We start from the raw sequence: 21849 nt of genomic DNA on the forward strand, positions 1-21849 counted from the left end.
ATTAAATGGATGAGACAAACCTCAGAAAACAAAACTGCCCGACATATTATGAACAAATGAGTTATTTACTGTTCTGTTTTCAGGGTGACCCGACTAAATAGCGCTGACAAAATAGCGCCGACAAAATAGCGCTGACAAAATAGCGCTGACAAAATAGCGCCGACAAACTAGCGCGAAATTTCCCGACAAAATAGCGCTAGACTAATTAGGCGGATTTATATATGATGTGTATAAAAGTACCGGATTATTAGTAATTTAATGTACTGGTTAGCATTTTTTTTTTGTGTCTCTACCTTTTCAATATTAAAGATCTGAAAGTATGCCATATTTGCAGAGAACGAGAGTACTTTAAATTTTATATCATTCCCCTTTTTCACCAATGTTTAAAATGCTTAACATTCTAAAAATAGGATTTTGCAGCGATGGTATTTCTATATGACATTTCCTACGAATTAACTTTGTGAAAGTGTGTGTGTGTGTGTTTGTGTGTATAAATCTGACAAGTATCTTTGCCTGTTTTCAAAGTACACTTTTGGATTGTAAACAAATGATATATTTTGAAGCTATTCATTTCAGCTTTTTATAATGTTTCCTTACTGTTTGCATATTTATATTTTAAGATAACTAAAATTTTTCCTGCAAAATGACTGAAAAATTATGATAACATTAAAACAATCAAAAATATTGGCTCTATTCATATTTTACAATATCTAAAGTATTTTTTTCAAATGACTGAAATATAATTTTTTCTGTGCTATTTTGTCAGTGCTATTTTGACGGGGTACCATATTTTTGCCTTACTGAACAAAACCCTCCGAGAAGACTTAACCTAGTTATCATGGAGTGGGGCAGACGTTGTTTTTTTTTCAAAATATCATCTTGTTCTGCGTGCGATTATGACACTCTATTTATAAGGCTGCACAAGCGGCGCAACATTTTGTGTGGCACATTCTATTGCTGAATATTGCTTATGGTAGCAGTTTTTTAAGATCCTACATAATTATCCAATATATGTTCCTTTTTTTCATTAAAGCAGCATCGAATGAAATATCTATCATAATAAGTGTTCAGCCACTCAAACCAATAATAACGTGATAGTCATTACATATTTTATTTTTTTATTTGGTAGACATTTGATTCAATTACCCAAATAATGGATGTTTATTGTTTGTTGGTGTAAGTCAGTAAGTGATGATATTTAAAAAAATGGTATCACAATGTTAGAAAGTAAACACATTGAACAAAGCTAAAACCAACAAAAAGACTGTGAGGCTGTTGGACAGAGGAGTAGCACTACTGTTATGAGCACCTGAAAAATACAATAGAAATATATACATATAAAATACAAGTATAGACTATAAATACATATTTTTAAAAAAGACGGTGAGAGAAGGAGAGAGAAAGATAGAAATAGAAAGAAAGAAAGAAATAGAGAAAGAGAGAGAGAGGGAAAAAAAGAGAGAGATAGAAAGATTATGACAGAGTAGAAAAGAGAAAAAAATATACATATACATATATATAAAAGAATTGACTTAATTATTTAGAAAATTATTCTCATTATAGTTTGTTCCTCTAGAACACGTACAAATGTCTATAGACACACATAGGCGCTCAAACGTACCATAAACGCTAAATTCAAGAATGGTATAATTCGAGATCCCATTGCTAACATGCAAGATGTATGTTGGTGAATCTAGAGTCATGTGTTTATTTAGGAATGTGACATTAACGAAGCCCAAGGCTTTGTATTGGTTTGATGACTTCACGATCTGAGGAGTACTTTTATAGGACAGTGAAACTCCATCGGTCAGGGCTTCTTTTACATTGTTGTTTTTCTTTCTGAAGAGTGTTAGGCTTAATGGCTCAGGGCATCCAGTAACTCCAATCAGCACATAGGATGTATCGTAGTTGTGACCTGTATATTGCAACTTGTAGTTCTTTTGGCTTTCTGTCCCAAGGATCTGATCTAAATTTCAGAAAGAAAAAAAAAAGAACAATATGGAGAAATAGAGGATTATTAAAATGGTCCATTTAATGGATAAAACCAAGTCTAGATGTCTGATTATTTTCGTGTTATTTAGTTGTATCTGCCATTAACTGTAGGAAATTGTTTTTTCATGTTCTAGATCAGCGGTTCTCAACCTTTTAAGCTCGTCGACCCCTTTTTACAATCACCCACTCTGCCGCGACCCCCCCCCCCCGCACACACACACACACACACAGCAATAGAAGAATAGACAAAAAACAAACTTTTTCGATGGTCTTTGGCGACCCCTGGCAAATCGTCAATCGACCCCCAAGGGGGTCGCGACCCACAGGTTGAGAACCCCTGTTCTAGATAGAAGCGAAATAACCTACCTGGAGCTACAACATATACAGACTTGGAAATACGTTGTTCATATTGATCTGCATAGCACATAAAGTAGCCATAAATTGAAGAGCTTCTGATTGTCCAAGTCATGACGGGCTCTGGGAAGTTATTCACGATGTATACGTTATCAAGTGACGGGCCCAGCTCAAGAAATTTCCGAGGCGTTGGAGCGCCATCTGTAGCACATTTCAATGTGACGTTTTCTCCAATATTTGCACATACACCGATCGGGTTGTCGTTTACTGTAAAGTTGATCTTTTTCGGAGTCTCTAAATAAAAATAATATACGAGAAAGAATCTTTTTAAAACCATAACAATTTAAAAATAAAAAGGCAAGAATTAATTAAAATAATAAAGCATAAAGTCCATGTAAGAAATGTTAGGACTAATGATCAAGAACCTGTTTCCTAATTTATTGTGACTATTCGTAATCACAAAATTAATCAATTACAATTTTGTCAAAATTCGATTTGATACATAAATTAAAAGCTTAAGTTTTTGACGCTGCTTATTAACAGAAGTTAATGTACCAACATGAACTATTAACACTGGCGAGTAAAACATAAAACACAGGATATAAAAGAGCTGTTTTACTGTTTCCATTAAAGATTGAGATCATACGACCAATAAAATTTAAAGCTGAGACAGATGCCCCAAGACCTTCTTAATCTGTTATTGAAAAGAATAAAAGGCAAACGTCATTCAAACCACGAGACTCTAAATGAAAAATACAATTCAATGTAAAAACTATATTTTCATGTGTTTTTTTTTAAAGAATGTATTTGATTTGTCTTTGAAGCATACAAAAAAAAACAAAAAATCACAAACTGAATACTTAATTGTAATAGTCACTAATATTGTGTGTATGTAAGACTACAATAAAAAAAAATATTTTATTAAAATAAGCCATAGGCACAAATGAGTGGGTTTTTTTTACATTAAATATTTAATACTACGCAAATTGCAGGGGTCTCAAGCCTCTCGGTCCCCCAGATGTTAGAAAATTCCTAGCTACGTCCCTGGGTAGGGGCTAAGGGTTCTCATTCTAAGGAAAAGGGGAACGCATAGGTCAAAGGTTAGGGAAACACTGATCTAGATACAAGAGAATCGTTGATGCATCATGAAATTTTATTTCCGGTCTATATTTTTTTCTTCTCTATTTTATTTGTGACCATCAAATTCACTTTGCATAGAGCTTCCACTTGCCTAAAGCCGGCCCTGACGACATTTACAACTAACAGAACAAATAAGCAATCTTAAAGATTGGAAGTCGCTCCCTGATCCCTCATTACAAAAATGTTTTCATAATGAGTTCACATAAATATCAACTTTGCTTGATAAATCATTCAACAAAGCGATGCTCGGTCACCAGGTACTATTTTATAACATACGGACCTGTAGTTTCAGAGAATATGAATAAGACTGATTCCTTTACCTTTACTTTTACCTATCCCTTAGTCTGTTGGACGTTGGGACACTATGCAAGATTTGTCAAGTCTTTTCTCCATTCCTCTCCGTCTTTTGGTTTAGTTAGAACCACTTTAAATGGCAAACCCGTCCATTCTTTTACGATGTCTTCAGATCGCTTTCTCTGTCTGGTACTGAAGGAAGGTCTTTACGAGACCAGAAGACCTTGTAATATTGTAATATATATATTTTTAGCTTGAGTTATTATTTTACGAAAGTTAGCAAGTCGTCATGGGGTCCGATCGCTGCAGTAACCCTACCTCTAATCTCTTGGTTCGTGATGCGGTCTTTAAACTCTACATAAAATTAAATGACTTGACTTTGGCTAAATAAAGGCAATATATAACAATTGAATAAGCCTTCACTCATGGTCCATATGCAAAAAAGGGTGTCTTACCAAAAAAGAAACTCGCTGAAACGATTGACCTGACAGATGTATTGCCGTAATCGATGTATTTAGTAAAATTGGCACGTATGTCGATGCCATCATTTAGCATACTCGATGTCACTGTCTTCGTGCACTTGGCTGCATATGTATAGGAATTGTCATTGTCGGCTAGCATGTGTGGTTTGGCTCCGAAGTTGTACACTGAGCCAGTCATAGACTGAAAGAACAATATAAATGTGATAAAAAACAAATATAACTCATACACATATAGTAATAATAATAATAATAATAATAATAAGTGACTACGATGAATTTTGTTTCCCTTCTAGGAAACTCGACCCTGGCAGCGCCAGAGAATGAGTACTCCTTCGTTTCTAACATAATAATAATAATATAAGTATAGCTTTTATAAAGCGCTACTTTCATGCATATGGCATGCTCAAAGAGCTATGGTCCAATCTCATTTGTGGACCAGTGGGCGGGAGGGGGTATCTAGGAGTTGGTTTTCCGTGCTGCCTTTAGCCACTCTGTAAACACAACTCTGCCCGAGTCGGGTGTCGAACCTCGAGCTCCCTTCATAGGTAGGCAAGTCAAGCCAAGTTTAAGCGTACTTAGACTCTCGACCATGCTTCATAAAACTATAAAAATAAAAGGGTATTAAAAATTGAACTTTAATTTTCTTTTTTATTATAAGCTTTTATATAAGCATATATAAGCATATCTATTTTATGGACCAATAGAAGCAGAGTGTATCTGGGAGGTTTCGCGTACTGTCTTTAGGGGCCCCGTAAAAAAAAACAACTCTGCTCGAGTTAAGGGTCGAATCTCGAGCCCTCTTGATAGGTAGCCTAGTTTAGCCCAAAAAAATTAAGAATCTGGGCACACATCCAAAAGAACTTGCAAAATTCATTAAAAAAAATCAAAATACAACAAAAAATGCTTTTAAAAAAAGCGAATATAAAGTTTAATTGTATTTAATTAGTTTGAATCATTCCTGTAATTGAATCTGTATTAAATCTAGGATATAATAATAAATCTGTGCGACTATAAATTTTTTAACATTAGTTTTTGTTTAGCGCACATTTTATGCTTTTATCTTTCTCAATACGCTATGCATGTGATTGTCTGAATTATTTGGAAAAGGGAGGAGAAAGAGAAAAAAGGGGGTATCTGGGTGATCGCTTTATAAATGTATTAATAAAAGAGTGATCAATCTGAGTTCAAACACAGGACTCAGACCTCCTTAAACCTATACTGTAACCTCTGTGCTAGGTAGCTGCTTATTAAGACAGGTTTACAAACTTTTCTTCATACAAACATTGAAAGGGGCTACTTCGTCTAACCAGTCAAGTCAAATTTATGTCCTTTTTTTCGAGATACGAAACAAAATATATAATTTCCAATATTTAATATTTTTTAAACTGATTCTTGTGTTGTCAGATAAAAGAAATTATAGTGCAAAATTTAAGCTTAATCCGAGACAGAGTTGAGTCTGGAAGAAATAACGTGTGGATTTTCTTTTACCAGACACAGATGATATAAGTTTTGTAGAGAATACTGATTATAAAGTTGGTATACCGATGAACAACGGTTTTATCTGCGCTGGATATGGCAAATAATGTAGAACACGGTTGGGACTGCGTATCCGCATGAGGTACTCCACATTAATCTTCCTAAGATAAAACATACCCCAGATGTGTAAAACAAACGACAGTCAACTTCTCCTGGTGGAACAGCTGCGACACACAAGATACACAGGGTCTTCTTAGGCCAGCTGGGGCAGTTCTCCTCGTCGTACTGTGGCTCCGTGCATACCGGGGTTTGAATTTCTTCTGTAGGAACAGACAAGTGTAGAAGCAGACATTAGTATCGGAAATACTATATGCCTTACTGTAGAAATAAACAATTTCTTTAGTTTGTATCAAAAGTGGAATATTATTTGTTTTAAATAAAGATAATCACAATGTCTGCGAATTATATTCTGATGCATGTGGTACTAAAATACTTCCAGAATTACATAAAATTAAGGCAAAATTAAAGATAGATAGAAAGCTAGATGGATAGGTAGGTTAGTAGATAGATAGATAGATATATAGATATATAGATAGATAGATAGATAGATAGATAGATAGATAGATAGATTGATAGATTGATAGATAGATTAATTGATTGATTGATTGATTGATTGATTCATACGTATGTTGGTAAATACGCTATTGGAAGAGCTAGCATAAAGGAAGGGTCCTGGATTGCAGATGCTATTCACAAGAGTAGCAGATAGAAGGGTGAAAGTACAACGGCACCTGGTGATTAGATCTGCCAAACATGTAACCGCAGCTGTGTATCAAGGATTGGCCTCAAGAAGTTGCAAAGGGAATAGATAATTTCTTGAAAAGTAAAATGCCAGAGTTGGTACGTAAAAATATATATCTATACAAAGAAAAATGTGTAAATTTCATTGAAAAACTAAAATACACAATAAAAAAAATATGATACTTGGAAAATAGATTCTAATGCTGTCACTTTCTACATCGGTTTCACTGGAATCGTTCCCTTCAGCCGATGCAGTCAACTTAATGTCATAATTCCCTGATTCTAATTGTGTCGTGTTGATTTTTAATAAACATGTCGTCTGTTTGTTGTTGACTTGTGTGAGATTGACATAGGGCCTTTCTGAAGTACAGTTGTTTTCTACTTCCGATGTAAAGTTCCAGGTTGTATTCTAGATAGGAATAATATTCGTTTTTCAATAGATATTGTTTAAATCTATGGAAAATGTGTGGTTTGAAATAATGAAAACAGATCCAAAAACAAACCATCGCATTTTATACAATTTGAACCAGTGGCGTAGCTAGGAATTTTCCATCATTTGGGAGTCTGGGGCTTGACATGCTTTGGTGCCCCTGTATTTTGTGAAGTAATTAATATTTAATGTAAAAAAACAATTTCGAACACTCATTTGGGGGACCTCTTTAAGTGGGGGTCCGGGGGATTTTTGAAATTCTCCCTCTTCCTTCACCACCCTAGCTACGCCACTGATGCTTACGTCCTACGCGTCATACATCTAGTCATGCATGTTAACCAGTGACTTCGATTCTGCCAAGTCATTGGCTTTCCTGGGTGGCTCAGGAAATATAGTTATAATCATTGTCTATACATGAGAAATATATATGTGCAGCTCACATACTTTACTAAGTCGTGACCAAAATTATAAGTATTCTTTACCAATAAATAGCAGGTCAAGAAAAATCTTTAAAAAAAAAAAGATCGGATTATTGTTGTTTAATTATATTTAAAGTAAATATATTTCTTACGTTGGAAGTAAAATATGCACTATACTCTGTATAAGCAAATGGCGGTTGTATGTCACAAGTGATTAGTATTGACTCTGTGGTCACTCTGCTGACTTTACAGGAGACATTTTTAGGACTATCTGCTGAATATAAAATAAGATGTCTACTTGTCTAAATTATTTTCTTCTATTTATTTGTGCATTTTTGTTAGCTACAGTAGTGCTATACATCAATTTAAAAGAGTGTATTTCAAAGTTTAATACAAATGTTTATGAAATATGTAAATACACATAAGTACAAAGGTAAATATATATAAACTTGCATATGCCGGAATGGACACTGTAGATGGACGAGTTTGAGACCTACGTGGCTGGGCACATGTCCCGTGTCAGGGTAGACCGTATGAAATACTAAACTTCCCCTTAAACTTTGGACAGGCCTTACATTTATAAGATATTAGTCTCCGAGTCCGTCGCAGGTAAAACAGTCGTCCTACGGTATTCCAATTTAGCGTTATTTTTCGATGTCTACGTCTGTCCTCGGAAGTGGATTCTGTTTTGGTCTCAAACCTGTATACCTAGACCTTATTAATAAATCTTCAGGTGTATTGTTCTTAAGCCGAGTCTTGCCAGGTGTCCTATGTTAGCTCAAGACAGTTGGTCTTGAATACTTTTCTTTGAAAATATGTATGATAGCCAAATGACAAGACGAGCACGTTTAGGTACTTTGTTTAGGTTATCCTGTACATATAACTGTGTCACGTTTTCATGATAACAACAAAATGTAGCATAAAGTAGGATATATAAATAGGTCTAGATTAAATTGATTTTCAAAAATAACAACATAATGGAAGATGTACATCTGGTCCAACATACATGTTTAGCTAAACACTCCAATTAACGATATACGTTTAAATTTGAATAATGATTTTTTTTACAATAATGTATAGGTTGTAAAGAAAATAGTTACTGTGGATGCTTTAATAAGACTACGATGGTCGCCCCACCCCCCTTTAATATACTGCAAGGTAGAGTGTCATACAACAATATATGTTATAACTTTGTGTGTCTCGGTAGACTGACCGAAACAGACAAAAACACACATACACACAAATTATTTTGTATGTATTTATTCCATTATGTAATGAATTAAATCTTCACAAGCTTTTATTGATAAATATATAAAAAATTATTCACTTACCTATTGCTTGAGCATACATTACAAAAGAAATAAACAGAAGCTTCGAAATAAACATTTTTGTTTTTTTTATTGGCGTTGAAATTAACAATAAATGTTTTATCCAAGCTATAAATGTGTTTTAATCCTAACACATTTTTATAACTAATTTAGCCGTGATATTATTGTGTGTATAAACCTAGTCATTTTTATAAATAATCTCCCGTCATTACAAAATAAAATTTTGATAACCAGGACTATTGGAAATGTGGGCCGTGGTTTGATTTTATTGCTTAATGTCGTTATATAATTTCAAATGGAAACTTCACATACAATGTTGAAATGAGACTGAAGCTAGAATAACCATTTTATTAATTAGTGCTTCTATGTTCTGCTAAGTCTACTGAACTTTGAGTACGCCAAATTATATCAAGTTTTTATAGAGTAAAGATTTTTAAAGAAATTATTCGTGTCATTATTGAAAATAATATTTTTAGATAAATGTACAAAAAGTGCTATTTTTAGCACTTATCAGACTTGCATCCCCTATGCTGTGATTTTCAAATTACGGCTCGCGGACCACATCCAGCCTGTGACTTGATATTATCTGATCTCTCGAGACTTAGGCCAAAAAACATAAACAAGCTGTACGGGGTCGTTTAGATCTTCAGAACGAAGGTTTGCTATGGTTAGGCTGATAACATATCTGGATTTTATATGGCTCCTATTACAAAATAAATGAGAGCCTCTGATCTTTATCAGATACACCTTTGAACTCAGGTTCACAAACTTGAACATTCTTCCTTTCGTAATATTTTTTTTTTTGGATTTCGTTAGTTTGTAAAATGATAAATAAAAAAACTACTTAATGTATTAGTTTACCTTAACGTCAACTGTTCATTTATATTGAAGAAAAAGTAATACAATTTTTTAAAATAATTTTCAAGCTTATATAAGAGAAAGAATTACAAATTACAATCTCACTAAACTGAAAGATTTTTTTAAAATATTAAATAAATGAATTAATTTGCCAGGAATTAGTTTATTAATTGTTTATCAATAAGTTGATTTTTTAATTGATTTAAGTTTGTCGTGGGTAATGAAGAATTGTTCAAAATTTCAACTTGATCCGACAATGAGAAGAAGGAGAAATATCGTTTCAAACGTTGTACCACACAGCATTCTAGATCTCATGAGTTGATGAAATCTTAATAATCGCTTTTCCATTTAAACACAGAAATATTTGCATTGCTAACATAAGGAAAAATAAACTTGATTTGAATGCGTAAACAACAATGCAACACTTGCAAAAGAAAAACATAAGGAGAACATATGTTTAAAAATGCAACTTTTATTTAAATTGACCGTACCGTTATTAATGTTAAAATAATAATTGTAAAGTAACAAGAACAAACAACAACAGGTATCTACGAAGGTATATGCAAACAAAACTAAATCTACAGACTAGTTTTAAGTGAAATTTCCCCTTTCAGACCTTGCAATCTATGGGTAAGATGATGTTAAGTTATCTACTTCTAAGACCAACGGTAAACGAGCAGGGTGTCATGTGGCCAGCACAATGACCAACCGGCTGTACTTTCTCCAACTAAAGTGAGGTACCCATTGGAGTTGGTGGACTCAAGGGTCCCCTAAAAATTCCAAAATTGAAAAATCCCAATCTTCACCGAGATTCGAACCTAGGACCCTAGGTGCGAAAGCCAAGCGCTTAACCGCTCAGTCTCAGCGCCCCATAAATTTAAAGACTAATTAAAGTTATTCCCCCTAACAGAAAAAAAAGAGGAAGACATTTATAAAAAATATAGTGTAATTAAAATTATTGCCCCCCCCCCTTTACCAAACCAAAAAATAAAAATAAAAAAAAACTTAAAAGTAATTATATTTTTATGTGCAACATTTATTATTTTTCGTCAAATATATTTTTAGACTATTAGATCACATGCCAATGACAAACACTAACCACATAAAAAAAATCCCACATATCTATACATTGCTCAATGTCATCTGCTGACGTACAGGTTACATGTATAAGAACGGTGAGTGATGCACAAACAACAGCCCACCCAGTGACGAGCTGCTTTCCCTCCTCTAAACAACGTTTTAACAACCTAACGAGATACAGAGGCTGCTACGAATCTGTTTTAGAAAATGTCCAATATTTATTTGTATAATTTATATATAGGCCCATATATATATATATGTATATATATATATATAAGTGTGTGTGTGTGTGTCTATTTATTTATATATTTTTTTGAGGGCCAGAAGAAAAGAAAAGCCCATGGAGAAGAGGGCACAGAAGAGGTAAAAAAAAACGTTGCCCGCTTGCCATCTGTTTTGGTGTCCCACGTTTAACGAGGGTGTCATGTTGCTAGCACAACCACCTAACAAATGAAGGTTCCTATTAGAGCTGGCTCGCTTCAGAGGCGCCCAAAGATCCCGAAAATAATTTTAAAAATCCAAGTCTTCATTGGGATTTGAACACAGGACCAAAAGCGAAGCACTTTACCACTCAGCTACCTTAGCAGATGGAGTAAAACTTACATTAACTACCAGGACCCCCGGCGGACAATGGCTCTCCTCTCCAGGTGTAAAAAAAAAATAAATAGTCAGGTCATTAGCGTGCCCATGTGAAACACTTCACTCATCTTTGTTCTTCGTAATTTAATAGATTGCCCTTTTATATGGCTAAATATGTAGTTTATTTTTTTATTTTTTTTTATTGTAATCAATCTTAAATAAAATAATTAAAAATAATTTTAAAACAGAAAACACACTAACACGTAACACATGTATGTATATTAGTATTTAATGGCTCTTGATGTCGAACAACAAATACATGATAACAAATAGAGAGTGTGAGTTGACTCAGTCTTACGATATTCATAAAACCGCCTCTCAAGGTCTCCGACTCTTATCTTAATCATATTCAATACAGTCATTTCGAATCAAGGACATGCACATTATTTTATAGGCTACACATCGCCCGTTGTGGATTTCATGAATTGATAACAGCAGTGTGGTAGAAATCATTCCAGTCAGAATAATGGACATATAGTTGTCGCGAACCATTTGTATCAATAAATATATTTATACAAATTATTAACAAAATATTGTTACGATCTTCTCTATCAGGCCTTTTGCTAAACACACATCACATCTAATACAAAAACCTGACAACAAGAGCTTCAATAAACAATGTGGCGGTTTAATTACATATACATCAACAGCCTATAAAACACTATTGGCTACATTAACTTCCAGTGCTTTAACACAATAATAACTGCCTACTAAACACTACAAGTCTCTCTCTGTCTAGTCTTGAAACTGTCAGGTACAGTTGAGCCTTCGGCTCTTGGAACTCTAAGCCAGCAAAAGTGAACAAGAGTTCCCTTTTACGGCCTGAATGAAAACAGTGTACACTGTTCTGTCTGACGGGGTGTCAGACTCGCAGCCAGAGACCGCGTGCACCAGGACCCCTGCCATTTTCCTTTTCTATACAAGGCTAACCGTGCAGGACATAAAACATTTATTTAACGGCCCGTTGAGGAACGGCGCCTGGAATGTGACAAGGTTGTGGGAGCTTTTTTACAACTCCGCACAGTGCTATGAGGATGCTCTCGCACCCCCTTAGGTACCGCCACGGGAGTCTTGTTTTGCTACCCTTTAGCCTAATCGTTTCTTCCTACGATCGTTTCCACCCGGGCGCCACTATGAGGCAGGGTAGCATGCCCGGGCTCTTTCTAGTCTACTTCTAGACTCGTACAGCTACATTTTCAAGGACTCATTTTGTAGCACACAGTCCTTACTGCCTTGCTGTCCCTGGACTCAACTGTTCTTTCCAACAAACTGTCTCTGGTCTTTCTGTCACATGACCATAACACTGGTCATATTGCGTGCATTAGCAGTAATGTCACTTGTTCAACAGCCCTTGACCTGTGTGATTGGCCTGAGTCGTTTGTGTCAGTAGACCGTACAATCATAAACCCTTTCAGTCCGCCACTAGGGTTATAACATAAATAAAGAAGTGAAGCTAGGTGCTGAAACAAATGATGATACATACATATTAAACATAACTGGGGTGGTAATTTGCATACGAGTGAAATGACTCTGGACCAGGAGAATGTTTTTATGAACATTCCGATGGTTTAGAGGTTAAGTTCGCTTAGTGCGTTATCGCTAGGCGGTGTTGTCGTTTCCAGGGTCACTGGTTTGAACCTTGTAGGGCATTTAAAACTTGGTCCCTGGTGCTGCTGTTTATTTATGTTTAATATGTATGTATCAGGGGCAGATCCCCTAGGTGGGGGTAGAGGCTGCAAAGAAATTTAGGCCATATATAATGACATCCTTTTGAAACCTTGTAAAATACTTTTAACAATACTTTACAAAAAAGGCGACAATATCTAATATGTCGACAATGATAAATTATATTATGGAATTCTTAAAAAGCACATGACAAACTCTATTGAAGTCATTTTCATGCAAGCATCAGCTGTATATATTATTAACATACGAATTGGCGCATTTTAATAAAAGAAAAATACAGAACAGTAAGTAAGTTTCAATGCTTCGTAATATATCCTCCTTAAAAAAATTCAATTAAAATTGGACTAAAGAATCCAAAAAACGGAACAACATATTATTGATAATGTGTTTTTGCAACGTTTAAGCATGGAAATAAAATATATGTAAGAAGAGCAAAAAATTATTCGCTGGCATTGATTTGTTTTTCACAAAACATTCGGAACAATCTATTATAGATACTTAAAAAATTAAAGGTTAAATCAGATTTTCAATAGCCTTTAGTGTTACTTGTTAATCTAATCGTGACGGACAGACCGACCAATAGACAAAACGCACAAAAATAAGCTTCTTTTATTCGGATGATGGGCACTAAACGAAAAATACATAAAATCTGATTTTTTTTAAAAGTCTAAGGAATTGGTGTAGCGCCACATCATGTTGCGAAGTTACGCTACTGCACGAAAGTCACTGAACAGAAAGTCCATTTAAAAAAATGTGCGTGATATTTACATACAAAGTGCATTATTAGCCTTTATAAAGAAACAGAAATGATTTCTTTTAATTTTAGCAGCTAGTTGACCAGAAAAAAACACCTTCAACTATTATTTATATTTGTTGTAAACATTTCTTGTACATTTTATAAATATATTCGATATAGTGATACTAAAAATACACAAACTTAGTCCATCTTTGTTAGCATATTGTAACATTGCCTCCCTTACATTTACGTAATTGTTTTATAATTGATGTATTTAAAAAAAAATCGCTTGCATAATTAATTTTATAAATTATTTATATATAAATAATTAGAAAACCAAAAGTAGCCGTTGCACCTAAACTTTTCGAGCCGCATTTAATGGTGAAATAATATTTTTCATATCTTCTAGTTTTCGAGATCTGAGTGTGACAGACGGACAGACGGACATTTTGCACAAATCTAATAGCGGCTTTTTCCCCTTACGGGGCCCGCTAAAAACATTATTTGATTTATAAGCACTAATTTAAAAAAAAATAAATCCCACATTAATTAATGCTGGAAAATATATACATGGAACTACTATTTTTCTTTATCTTTTTTTTTTTAAATGCATCAAATCTTCCCATTGTTTATTTGACGTTTCTAAGTGTGTGATTGGTTGCTTAACCTATTTTAGCTAAAGCGTAACATAAGTATAGGAAGTCTTTAACGAATTCGCCAAAAGCTAAAGTTTCAATGAATAAATATTATGTTTTTAGGAAGTTTTTAAGCCAGCAGACGTGTTCTCAACTTTTCACCTAGAATGTAGTTTATTTTCCACTCAGAAACAACTAAAATATTTTCATCGTTGACGACACTTAACAGTTCAGTAGGAATCAAAGAGAGGCAACTCGTATGAACCATTACAACAATTTTTGCAGGATTAGCTGGACTTTGTGCATACATGGCTGACCTCATAGTAAACATTGACCAGTCCTCATTCTTTAAGAAACTTTCACTACAGACAAGCAGAATTCTCCAACATGAATTGATCGCATCCACAATGCCACTGGCTTTGTCCAAAGAAGCCAAAAGATCTCTGTCTATTACAAATGTGCTTAATTTTAAAGTTCGTTCTAGATGTTCGCGTAGTTCAATACAAGGAAATCGATAGTCTTCATCTGAATAGCCAATATAAACATCTGTCTTATAATCCAATCTTGTGTGTAATTTAAAATGGCCTAGAAGCTGTAAGAAATATGAAACAAGAAAGTTTTTATTCCTTAACATAAGAAATATTAAGACTGCGCCAGTAACATAAAGACATAATGTTATTAATGCAATGTAAAAGAAGAATTCGCCCCAACATTGTCTCCAGAGAGATTCTAGATCAGAGAACGTCAATGTGTTTGTCCTTTCACCATCTTTGTTCATGCAGGTGTAGTTTCTATTGTTGTCTAAACGAACTAAAGTTGAGTTCAACCATTGAAGAAATGATAAATCCTGGCAACCACAAGAAAGTATGTTTCCATTCAACATGAGCTGAAACCCTCCGTTTTTTGAGTTTAATAAATCTAAAGCTCTAATATTTTCCGTTGTTAGAGTAGTGATAGCGTTATTACTAATGTCTAAGTTTTTAAGATTAGGAGTAAATTTAAAATCAAATGGAATATCTTTGAACTGATTGCCAGACAAACTTAAATATCGAAGATCTGAATTAGTAGAAAATGTTCCTGGACTTAATGCATTTAAAGAATTCTCGGAGATGTCAAGTTCTTTTAATTTTCTTGTATTCTGAAAGATTCGATTACTTTTCATGGCGACAAAATCCTTATCTAGCTGACATTTAGAAGCAGCCAAGTTTTCCAAACCAAGAAAGCCATCTAAGAAAGACTCTGAGAACTCTTTTAGATTATTTCCTGAAAGTATCACAGTTCTCAAAGACGAGAGTCCTTGAAGTCTACCAGAAAAAGTGTGATAGCCACTATCAGATACATCAATGTATTGTAGATTATTAGCTCCTTGAATTGTTACATCAAATGATCCGTCAGGAAATAATTGTTTTGAATCCCAGCTCACTAAAGACTTAGAAACATGTATATAGAATGTACCATTTAATACATAAAATGTTTTCTTTTGCAACATATCCATTTCTCTAGTGATACTATTCGTTTCATTTAATGAGTCACCACTTTTAAAAAGAGCTTTACCATATAAAGTTATGTTATTATGGGCTGTAGGCTCAAGGAAATATCTTCTATTTAAACCTAGACGTGGAAAATCAGAAAATTTTTCACAAGACCGCAGAGCTTTATTAACGACAACATTCTCTATGTTCTGAAGCAAACTCAAAGGATATAAAGCGATGTAGCTTCCAATTAAAGGATTTCTTGATATTACAATGTTTCGAAGACATCTATTCCATGTTGCAATACTACTTAAGGCGTCTTGTGTTACATAGTAGATACCACATCTTATCATCGAAATAGTTTCTACACAGATTTCTGTTGCATAAATTAAGTCATTTTTAGTTAGCAAACCATTTTTCCATGGATTCGGAATTGATTTTTGGGTTGTGACTAACAAAGTGTAAATTTCTTTCATATATCTGCCCTTAAAAGGCCATAAAATCGGCAAAACATTTTTCAAGTCAAAGGATAGGCCTATCAAAGCGAGGCTTGTAAGGTTTTTAAAAGGTACGAATGCATTTATATCTATAAAGTTGATAAACATCATTTCTCGTAGTACCAGCTCTCTCAAACCGTTGACATTTTCAAACGACTTGTTGGTTATCATTCGTGCAGATCCAGAAATCTTCAAGAGTTCCAAATGTTTAAACTTCAGAAACTCAGGTCCCAAATAGAGGCTAAACCCGACGGTGCTGATCGTCAGGCTCTGTAAATGTGTAAGTGGCTGCAGCATCGCACTGGGAACATCACAACGTTGATCTTTGAGAAACCAAAGATCCAAGTGCAGTAAAGATTCTAATGGTTTGAAAATGGCAACCGAAACCTTTTCAAAAGAGATTTTATTAGAGCCCAACCTCAAATATTTTAAGTCTTTCAAACCCTCAAAGGCGAGAGGCTCTATAAGTAAAATATTATTGTGGGTGACATCTAAATGTTTTAAATGAAGCAAGTGCGAAAATGTTGAATTCAGTAATTTATTAAGAAGATTCTGTTTGAAGAGGATAATTTCTGTTGTGTTTGGAAACCATGATGAGTTTATATGATCTAATTTAAGCCCTGAACAATCAACTGTAAGATTTAATGTAGCACAGTCATTATCTGAGTTTAAATTCACTTTCTTTTTATTGATTTCGATCTGTAATTGTCTTCATACCGATGATCTATACCTGTAAAATATAGTTACGTTATTATAAGACATGTATTATTTAAGGTGTGAATTTATAAATAATACTTTATTATATTACAATTCATAATTATCATTATACCTTATTAACGCCTTGTCTCTGCAGAAAAAAAAATATTATAAAAATCCTTTAAAAAAAACACTATCATTATATCACTTAAAATGAAAGAAAGTAAATATTATTTCTTTTAAGCTCAAACCAGATTTTGAACTAGTGATTTTGACACCGTCAGCATTTTGTTGCAGAGGTGCTACCCTTTAGGTCAGGCCATGCATAATTGTGCATTTATTTAATGATACTTTTAATGGTCGAGAAGCTAAGTACGCTTCAATTTGGCTTGGCTATAAAATGTAGGGGGCTCGAGGTTCGACAACCGACTCCAGCAGAGTTGTGTTTACTGAGCGCCTAAAGGCAGCACAGAAAACCTTCTCCCAGATACCCCTCCACCACTGGTCTAAAAATGAGATTTGACCATAGCGCTCAGAGCATGCTATAAGAATGAAAGTAGCGCTATATAAAAAAGATATATATATATATATATATATATTTTCTTTTATTATACAGATATCTATAATAATAATTAGGTTTGTCTTCGAGTCCGAAGACTAGTTAGAACGTAGTATTTCCCTTGGTTATGCAGTTATCAGTACACTGCGACTGACTTTGCCACGTTTTTCAACTCCAATTTATAGCCAAATTATAATTTATTTATTTTTTTTTACTTGAAAAATTAAAACAGTCAAATCAGAGTACAAGACACTGTCCCAAAAACACCCTAATAGAAAGAAAACTATGCGAGAGCTCCCTGATTTGTAAACCACTGCACAGTTTATCTCATATATTGGTCTAAACATCTGAACGCTCCAACATAAAAATGAGTATAAGGAAGAAAAACTGGTTCTGGCTAGCTCAGGCAACCCATTCCATGCTCTAATAGCAATAAGAAAAAAGAAGCATTTGTACAACTTTGTCCTAGCATATTGAACAAGGAATGTTTCTTTATCTTTGTGTCTTTCTGAGTATTTTATTAGATTTTGTTTTTGTATTTAAAGATTATGGCTCCGTGTTTTCTTTTCGCCGTCTTCGTTTGTCATCGGCAGCGGATTTTCTTTTGGTCTCCAATGTGTATCCCTCGGCCTTTGTAAGTGACCTCCAGCTGTCTCGTTCTGAGGCCGCATGCAGCCAGGTGCTCTCTTCTATGTCAGCCAAGAATTTACTCCTAAGCTGGTCTTTGAAGTGTTTCCGTGGGGCGCCTCTGTTACGACGACCACATTTTAGCTCACCTAAAAGGACTTCCTTTGGCATACGTTCGTCTCCCATACAGGGTAAGTGCGCTACACAGCATAACTGTCAGAACATAAGAAGTCTCACTATACTGTCCATACCAGCATTCGCAAAGAAAAACGCAGCTTGTAGTGCGGTCTTGTCATCGTATATCCATGATGGAGCGCAAGCATCTTTGGTGGAAGCGCTCAAGAAGTCTTAGTTGTTTTCTGTATAGTGTTCATGTCTCAGAGCCATATATAAGGGTTGAAAGAACCACCGCCTGGTAGACATTGACTTTCTTAGGCAGAGATTTGTTCTTCCAAACTCTCGCCTGAAGGCGTCCAAAAGCGCTCCTGGCCCTGACCAGACGGTTATCAACTTCCCTTGCAAGTCTAATAGACTTGGGATAATATCACAATCTACTAGTAATCCAAGTCTGTTGGTTAAGAAGAGATCTAATGAGTAGTCTGTTCAAGATAAAACTGGCTTTTTTTCCAATTTGAGAATCAGTTTTCGACCGTGAATTTGCGACATGTATTAAAGAATTGTAAAAATAAACGTTAAGTGCATGTGTTAGTAATCAGCGCATTTAATAGTTCGGTACCTCTCATGGAGTAAGCAGATACCCACGAAACCCAATGTCTGGATCTGACCAATGAGATCAGTCTTGGCGGAGCATCAATCCCAACGTATATTGAAGGGGATGGACATAAAATTATATTTACAGACGTATCAAGCTATCCTGTCTTCTGGACGTGAACATGATGTCTGATGTTGGTGATGCTTTAGGTTCCGTCTGTTGGTCTACGGACCTTTTACGAAGAGTCTATCAAGAGAATCTGCTAAGGCTATGTGTTAGACCAACTGCATAAAATTAAGCTTATTTTAATAAATACTAATATGCTTTCATAATGCGTTAATTCTTTGTTTAAAACATAAACTAAATTTTGTAAATCGATAGTACCTCGAATAACAGAAATCATGCTATTTAGTAATATTAATATCTTAGCTGGTGATGGGCAAACGATGGACAAATATTTAAGACTTAAAAAAAAGTCATTGTTAAAGACAGGCGCAGAAAACGAGGAAACTTAAATGCACTGCCAGCGAACAACGGCTTTGTCTGCACGAGATGCTGGAAAAAATGCAGGTCACAACTAAATGAGTTTGCGTAGTCCTGTGAAACAATGCACTCATCTTTGGAATCTAAGACATGGCTGTTATTATTATTATTATAACAATTGTTTTGGGAAATAAATCGTTTTTAAAAAAAGATGATGAAATACAGAAATATACACTTACTATTGTTAAGTAGACCCAAAATTGGGTTGGAAAAAGTAAAGGCGGTTTTTCGTTGTGTTGGCCACATGATAACGTCGTTAATTTCAGACCACGGACACATTTTACTTTTACATCCTCTGCCCTATGGTCAATTGGTTGGTCATTTAAATTAAAACGGATGATACACGTATTTCACAAGACCTTGGAGCACCTAAATAAAGTTATAATCTAAAGAGCGAAAGTGTCCAGTGAAGTAATTAAAAGATTGGCGATCGAGACATATACAGTTAGCTATTAAGTTCGGTACAGTGAGTCGAGAGTTAAGTCGGTTTGGAATAGTTAGATCCAGTACTACTCCAGGACGAATTGAAGCGCCAGTACAGTTTAGTGCAGCAGTATGGTTTTCTACGGGGAATCATTTATACAGTCGATGTTACGTGTTACTGTTTAGTATTGTCTGTAAATTTCTTACACATCAAAGAGTTACTTTATTTGTAGCCTGAGTTGCTAAGTTTTTTGACTTGGTTGTTCCAGTAGGTGCGGTGTTTGCAGAGAGCCTTGGTATAGAAAGTCGTTATGGTATTTTATTTTAAGATAATAACGTTTAGGTTTTAAAAGATACAATGTAACCGTTTCACAAAACTGTACAAAATCAAAATATAAATTCACATTTTTATATCTTTAGATTTTGAGTTCTAAACATAGCAGACAGCCAAATACACTAAATGACCACACAAAATAAATAAATAGAAAAAAGATTTTCCCTTTTTGATAGGTCGTTCAAAATGGAAAATATTTAGGCATGGTTAGAATATCAACAGGAGGCGCGGTGGCTGAGCGGTAAAGGAGGTTGGTCGTTGTGCTGGCCACATGACACCCTTGTTAACCGTAGGCCACAGAAACAGATGACCTTTACATCATCTGCCCTATAGACCACAAGGTCTGAAAGGGGAACTTTACTACTTTACTTTTACTAGAATATCAACCTTTGCCAATCTAAAATACACTTTTACCTGTCTCTCTATTCAGAATATGTTCACTGGTTTCAAAATCACCAATTACATGTTTGTTATCTTTATGGTATCTAATTGAAACATTTTTGAAAACTTCACATCTACAAAAAACTACGCCACACAAAAGAACTGCAATAATTCTATAATTGTTATTCATGGTATATTTACTCCAGTTACATTCAACAATCATTTGCCTTATTTAAACTTAATCTATACAAATAAACTTATACAAATCCTTATAGGTTCCACATCGGTTGACGTATGACATTTATTGTTAAACACTTAAATAATAACAACAACTATAAGATGTTGCAGGTAAGCAGAAACTACATTACTAAACGAAAGACAAATTAAACATGTTGTTTTGTTTTAAAAATACTTACAAGTTAAGTGTTTTGAAAATTGTCTGACCAATCAGATCTGATCTAGTCTTATATTCATTTAGATCAGCAGGAACCAGATGTGCACTCAAATGATAGATTCAATGAACTTCCATGTTAAAAAGAAACACAGATGGCATCTAATAATACTTTTTTTTTTTCCCATTTCTATTATCTGCTTGAAAGTTGTTGGCACAGCTCTAACGACTTTCCTAGAAATGTCTAAGTTTATTTCAGTGTCGTGCCATCCATGCAAACTTGGGACTAGACTAGACCACTAAGAGTCTCATATTATTTTTTTTTATTACATCAATATAGAAAGTGTTAATTAATTAAGCAAAAAAAAAACATCGGTTAGCAAAAAGGGAAAAAGAAATGACGATGATGCCTTAAATGTTTGTTGTTACTGTGACGTATTACATGTAGACTTAACATTTCCAGTCTAAGAGAAGTACACACAAATAGAACCTAGATCTCTTGTCTCGACAAATGATCTTGAGATAAATGTAGATTTTAGTATAGTGTAAAGTAGTATATAAATAATATTTAATTAAATACACACTTCTTAGCACTAGATCTAAATGTGGATTTAATAGCTAATGTACATTTAAATTTAGATTAAACTAGGTAATGGCTATGAAGGTACAGAAAGCATTGAAGGAATAATAGCTTCTAACATGAGCTACGCGGATGATATAGTTGATCTAGTAGGGACAGTAGAAGAACTAGCTGACTTGGTGATACGCATAGACAAGACTTCCACAGCATATGGCATTTAAATAAATGCTCTAAAAATCCTCAAATTATCACCAATAGCCAACAGGGATTTAAAAGCAGACCTT

General features: G+C 34.5%; 3 protein-coding genes across 4 annotated transcripts in view; 1 reads left to right on the plus strand and 2 right to left on the minus strand.

Annotated features, from left to right (window-relative positions):
• Positions 1–21849, plus strand: part of LOC106069203 (phospholipase A and acyltransferase 4-like) — a 410743-nt gene that overhangs the window by 79016 nt on the left and 309878 nt on the right. The window lies entirely within an intron of this gene.
• On the minus strand, positions 1102–9060 carry LOC106050405 (uncharacterized). 2 transcript variants are annotated; one of them, XM_056009444.1, is made up of 8 exons: positions 8720–9060; positions 7541–7659; positions 6723–6948; positions 5916–6058; positions 4236–4443; positions 2359–2640; positions 1622–1966; positions 1102–1309 (listed from the first exon to the last, which is right to left on the minus strand). In XM_056009444.1, the coding sequence occupies exons 1-8, from the start codon at positions 8772–8774 to the stop codon at positions 1221–1223; spliced, it is 1467 nt and encodes a 488-aa protein (XP_055865419.1). In that variant the 5' UTR covers positions 8775–9060; the 3' UTR covers positions 1102–1220. The 2 variants fall into 2 exon arrangements, with proteins under 2 accessions (XP_055865419.1, XP_055865418.1); XM_056009443.1 differs by having other exon boundaries at positions 7541–7662.
• LOC129922680 (toll-like receptor 4) lies at positions 13330–20850 on the minus strand. Its single transcript, XM_056009441.1, has 2 exons — positions 20628–20850; positions 13330–17049 (listed from the first exon to the last, which is right to left on the minus strand). Exon 2 carries the CDS (start codon positions 16614–16616, stop codon positions 14481–14483), a length of 2136 nt encoding a protein of 711 aa, XP_055865416.1. The 5' UTR covers positions 16617–17049; positions 20628–20850; the 3' UTR covers positions 13330–14480.

The sequence above is a fragment of the Biomphalaria glabrata genome, chromosome 14, assembly GCF_947242115.1.
Source record: "Biomphalaria glabrata chromosome 14, xgBioGlab47.1, whole genome shotgun sequence".
NCBI classification, from domain to species: Eukaryota; Metazoa; Mollusca; class Gastropoda; family Planorbidae; genus Biomphalaria; species Biomphalaria glabrata.